Source organism: Monopterus albus, unplaced genomic scaffold, assembly GCF_001952655.1.
Source record: "Monopterus albus unplaced genomic scaffold, M_albus_1.0 scaffold98.1, whole genome shotgun sequence".
In the NCBI taxonomy this organism is placed as follows: domain Eukaryota; kingdom Metazoa; phylum Chordata; class Actinopteri; order Synbranchiformes; family Synbranchidae; genus Monopterus; species Monopterus albus.
In genome coordinates this window covers 2403030-2409029 of record NW_018127978.1, presented here as the reverse complement: position 1 = coordinate 2409029, position 6000 = coordinate 2403030, and the positions used below count along the sequence as shown (strand labels likewise).

The 6000-nt window shown below is 42.1% G+C and overlaps 1 protein-coding gene across 1 annotated transcript in view; it reads right to left on the bottom strand.

Moving 5' to 3' along the window:
* Window positions 1-2071: 2071 nt before the first annotated feature.
* mfn2 (mitofusin 2) overlaps window positions 2072-6000 on the bottom strand; it is a 46653-nt gene continuing 42724 nt past the window's right edge. Inside the window, exons 16-18 of the mRNA XM_020609157.1 lie at window positions 5611-5807; window positions 5277-5411; window positions 2072-4079 (exon numbers count right to left, since the gene is read on the bottom strand). Coding sequence (XP_020464813.1) covers window positions 4010-4079; window positions 5277-5411; window positions 5611-5807 — 402 coding nt within the window. The 3' untranslated portion in view covers window positions 2072-4009. The remainder of the gene's footprint in view (window positions 4080-5276; window positions 5412-5610; window positions 5808-6000) is intronic.

Genomic DNA, 6000 nt, shown 5'->3' with positions numbered 1-6000 from the left:
GACACCTATGACTATTCCGAAGGAGTTACAAGCTTCAGCAGCTGAGATGGGAGAGACTCTGCATATAACAACTGTTGCTTGGGTTCTTCACCAGTCAAAGCTTTATGGGATAGTGGCAATGAGAAAGATGCCTGTGCAGATTCTCAGTCATCCAGGTCATAGTAAACTGAAAAAACCTTAGAAAAAATCAACTGGACTTAGATTTCTAGATCGAAGACTTTTCACCTCTCATCCAAGAGGCTTCATCAGTTCTGACTGACTGGTGTTGAGCCAGAGATATTTATCCCCGTCGGTGGTGTTTCAGTCCTTTGAAGGCCAACAATGTCCCCTAATGACTGAGTCTTTGTAGCCCAGTATCGGTGAGAGTCGATCAGTGATGTTCTCAGAAGAGGATCTGGACTTCACTGTCCTCTCAAGAGTGTCCATACACCACATCACTCTGTTTATGTCTGGGTGTTTTGTCCTTCGGGTGGACCAGTCTCTGCCGCAGGGTGTTCCCTGATTTAAAGTTAACTGGGATATTATGGTTGTAAAATATCCTTTTTAACTTCTCTGATAAACCAGCCACATAAGGGATGACAGTGTTATCCCCTCTTGTTTCTGGTTTCTCCCTGTTGGTGTTGGGCCTCTTCCTTGCTTTGGTGAAGGCCCACTTAGGGTATCCACAAGCCCTAAGGGAGTTCTGGATGTGTAGTTCCTCATTCTTGGCCCCTTCTGCAGTTGTGGGCACTTCCTCTGCCCTGTGATTTAGAGTTCTGATGACTCCCAGTTTGTGTTGAAGTGGATGGTGCCAGTCAAAAAGTAGGTATTGGTCCGTATGTGTAGGTTTCCGGTATACTTCTACCGTCAGGCTTCTGTCCCTTCCCAAGTGGACTGTACAGTCCATAAAGGCAGAAAACTGACTAACTGAAGATTTGCCTTGGGACTTGTAAATAGGCCCCTGACAGTGATGGGAAAGTTTAAATATTCATCGGCTCAGATGATCTTTGGATAATAGGAAATGCTATGCACAGAGACCAGTGAAATCACTGGAAAACAGTTAAGAGGCAGAGTGTTTATCAGCAAAAAAGGCTGGCAGTTGTTTTACTGCCTGAGCTTTAGAAAGGATAATCACCTTTAGTGGCCAAGTATGTTACATACAAGGAATTTGTTTCTGGTACAGAACCGAGGAAGCCATCTGCGGTGCCCTCTCAACCGATGGCAACTTGGGGTTTCAGTGTCTTGCCCAAAGACACTTCGACTGTAGGCACCGAGATTCGAACCTCCAACCGGGAGATGAATGCTCTACCTACTGAGCAACAGTCACCCCCAAAGGCCAGTAGGTTTAGTTGTACACCCTCTGGTTCAACCTGCTAGTGCAGAGAAGGGATCTCAACTGGTCAGCAGACTGCCCCAATTATCATAATGAATACGGGTTTTGGTGACCTCTTGACCTTCCCTTTACTGAAAACTACAGGCCACATTATAGATTTGTACTCAGACTGTATAAAAATCTAATGTGCAAACAGCTGTTAGCTGATGTATGCTACAGAATGGCAGCCACAGGATTTCACAGAATAAATTTAGCCGTCCCCTGGTAGGCTAGTGGTTAAGGCTCGGCGCTCTTGCCGTGGCACCCTGAGTTCAAATCCAGCTTGCGTCAGGAAGGGTATCTGGCGTAAAACGTGCCAAATGTCAACATGCGAATCGTCAGTGTGACGATTTGCTGTGGCGACCCCTAAGCCGAGAGTGACTTTCTGTTAATAAAAATCGTATATACAACATGGCTACTTAGGTAACATCTGAGCAAACTGTGGTTGAAAGCTCCAGAAAAAAAATTATAATTTGCAGGTCTAAATTTTAGCCAAACACCCCTGCAGACAGGTTTCACAGCACAGTAGAATATTTGGTCTGAATTCTATTTCACAAATGTTCACCATACTGTTATTTTATTTATTTTTTTAATTGCATTGTGTCACCTTTAATTTGACATACATAAATATGTTGGAACATTTTTAGAGGACAACAAACTAGAACAATCAATGCATGCAAGTACTTTCACTTCCTGAAGACAAAGACAACTACTTTGTGATTTTACAGTTGACAACCTTTATTAAGTGAGGGGAAAATCTCAAAAAGCAGCAAATTGGTAAAGTGCAGGTCTTTGCTCTCACTCAGCAACACACAGTCTATCGCTTTATCTTAGAGCATGGCCCAATCAACCAAGACTTTCACACAATGGACAAATCCAGGCACAATTACTGTGGTATTGTTCCCAATTAAGAGGGAAATAACCGAATTACATTATATACAGATTTTAGAAAGCAACAGTTCAATTTCATTTCAAAAGGGAGGGCTGTTGGTGGATTGGGCCACTCTTATATACCCATCATATGCAGTTGAGTGTCACACCTCTTCCATTTGAAGTAAAATCATATGCGATATTGACAAAGGTAGAGAGGGCAGATAGACATCTCACAGCTCAACCACATACACATTCAGTGCAAGACAAAAATGTTTCTACACACAAAGAAAAGGTCTAAGTAGTGATGATACACAAGACATTTTCATTTCCATTAACACATGGTTATCTAAAATTTGGTTTGAGGGAGTATAGAAGACACTTTGGGCTCCAGTAAAGAAGTACTGAGGTCTGACATCTTAGTGAGAGAAGTCAGGACTCTTGAGTTTAATTAACAAAATCCAAAAATAAAGTTGCACACCCTGGTTTAGTTTTAGGGTACCTGACCATGGGTACCTGTAAGGTGTCACAGCAGAGTCCAACTACTCATTTAACTGATATCAATATGAGAGTAAAAAAAAACAAAAAAAAACTTGAGCATATATCAGGACAAGAGCCATCATTTATACATAATCACATTAAAATTTCTTATAATTACCCCTTAAATTTGATTATTAAGGAACCGTCACCAGGATATGTGTTGGGCAGGACATTTATTGTGCAAGCACACGTCAGCTCTCTGTGGTGGACAAACTGTAAATGAAGATGCAGTTCCATCTTCTTCACTAACCTCAAACATATATGACATTGTTAGTTATTACTTAACAGATGACATATATGCTGATCCACTCCTGCATAAGAAGCTAACAATAGCAGCTCATCAGAAAGGCTCTAGAAATTTTGAGATTTTAGGATGTTATATGGCCATTATTACAGTTTGCATTTGGTTCTAATATTCCATAGCTATGCAAAATATTGAGCTGAACAAAACCATTTATAATGAGGTCCAGCTGAATCAGTCTTGTGATATTGTAAATATTTCTTCTTTTCAACTCATGTCATCACAGAAAGACCAAAACCAACAATGAATGCATCATATTACCAAGTAGTGTGTCTGTAGCCAAAGCCTGAGATAGCATATCCTGTGCTGTAGAGCTCCACTGTTGCCCACACAAAATGCACTCTTTTCCCCCGTTTGTACTTCAGCATGGCACTTGTCCAGTGTTCAAAATGTATAAACAAAATCAAATCTACACAAATTCAAGTTAATGTGGCAGCACTGACTGGAATAAAAAAAAAAAAGACAATGTGGATGTTCCAACATAAGCAGGTACCAGTCAATTAACCACACTAATAAGGATGACAGGAGAACTACGACTGTACTTCTGTTCTACAGTCAGATGTATCAGCCATCTGGAGACTTCAGGGAACCTCACCACACCTCAACTAGCAAGTGCTAAAAGACAGGAATGAGCATCAAAACATATTCAGGTGATATTTAAGTCTGGAACCTGTGGTTAAACCTTTCTCATGTTGTGGCTTATATATTTTACAGCTGTCGGGTTTTAAGCTTTTCATTTTTGCGTGATGAGTCACCAGCTGTTCACTGGACTACAATTCTAACCTCATGTCCACACATCCATATCACATCCTCTCATTAACTCCTCTCACTCATGAAAAGACATCCAATCTACCCCTTCTGTTTCTCCTCTTTTGTTGACTGTTTCCTCTCATCAACTTCAAAACACAGAAGAAACTTCAGCAGGTGTGGTGGATGTGCTGTCTGGTTTACTTGCTGTGGTGGAGGTACTGCTGGGTGAACATGTTGAGCTCGCTGTCCAGCCAGCCTGCCTTGTTCCTAACACAGCAATACACAAACACAGTAGTAATATCCACACTTGTGCAACAAGATGCATGTCTGAAAGGAATTACAGATAAGGGTTAACAATAATGGCTGTGCTCTAACTGACTACAGTGATCAGTCTGAGAGCAAAATGGAAGAGAAACTTGTTCTCTTACTGCTCCACAGCCCCCAGTTGTGTCATAGCAAGCACGTCTTTTAAACCTCGGTCTCCTAATCCACACTAAACTGTGTGGCCAGCATTGTTGGAAACCTTTTCATTAAGCTCTATCTAGACTTGTTGAAGGTCTAAAACACTGAACATAAGTGTTTTCATCTTAGTTGGCTTAACCACTCATGTCCAGTGGATGTGGCTGCGCTGTGTTCTGTCTGCGACTGCGGTTTTGATCTGTCCTCTGTATGGCTTCATCCCCCACCGGGTGCGTCTGCAGAGCAACTCGTTGTGGTGCTGACTTTTTGTGTAGGTTTTTTTTTCAGTGTTTTTTAGCTTCTACAGTGGGTAATTAGGTTTCATAGTTAAATGGTTTCTTTTTGTCTGTTTTGTGTTTATTGTTCTTATTATCCTACTTGGTTGTGCTGTAGCCAAGCACACAGACAAAGACTACAGTTAAGGGTTAAATATAATGGCTATAGTTAAGTCATTATGAAACACGGATCAAAGATTTGTGGCTGTGTTTTAATTGTTAAAATGATGTGACTTATTGATAGGCTATAACCAACTAGACTGATTGGTAGGTCAAACCATGTCAGTTCTGGGACAAACTGGCATCCATCAGAAATAGACTAGATGCACATCTTTAGCGAAGTGGTGGGTAGTGCTGCATCTGGGACGCACCGGAGACTGAATGCAGCTGCATCTGGTGGAATCACAACCATTGACTATACTGGCGGTGATCAGCTCTGGTGACCACATTGCAGACGCAATGCAACTCAGCTGGATCCTGTGGAAATTAAGGGTAAGTCTCCTACACACAGATTCAGGGCTGTCCAGGCTGTAGTCTCTACATATCTGCATTGACAGAGCTACACTACCGCAGTTGAACTGCTCCTGTATTGCACTGTACATCACAGACCAGGTGGAAGGTTAACAGGAGCAGTTTTCATATGCATAATTATTCCTCACCAACACTCCAACAAGGTCGTAGTATTTGCACACTTGTCCTTCTGTCTAGCACTGTGGCAGTGTGTTCTTACCGCAGCAGCTTAGCCTTGCTCTGCAGGCTGTCCAGCAACTCGATTTTCCTGTTCATGTTAGTGATCTCATCCTCGAGGTTTTGACGGGTCACGTCTACCTGTTGGCAGAGCTGAGCAAACATACCTGCCAGCTCCCTGGTAAGCACAGACAGCGGGGACATGAGCAGGATTAGAAAACATAAGAACAAAGAGCCAATATAAAAGGTTATCTAGCTAGCATTTAAGGTTTAATCACAAAATCAGCATGAAACTTTCACAGTATACTTTCAAGTCGCCAGTTAAACTCATAACTGTTCTGAGGTGCATAGTAATAATGTGTGTGGTGGTGGCTCACTGCTGGACTTGGTGGCTGCAGTTGGATCCAGTGTAGCTGACGATTAGCTGCAGCTTCTCACTGGCGTAGTCAACAAACTGTCTCTTGAAGGCTCTTTCTTTGGCCTTGGTGGTCCATGTGAGCCGCTCATAGACATAGAGGAGCCCATAGAGACCAACTGACAGGGCGATCAAACGCCAGCCGACCGCCTTCCAGATCTGCACACACCAACAAAGCTTTGTGTTTAACTAAACCCAATCTCTGATCCCAAGTGTAGTGTGAGTGTAATGTACTGTACTGTCTTGTGTCTCCAGCTGCAGCTAACCATTTATTATGAACTTTTGTAAACATCTTTAGTTCATAATTGTTTTAAAAAATTGCATTTTAAAAGAAACATAACCAGTGAGAAGC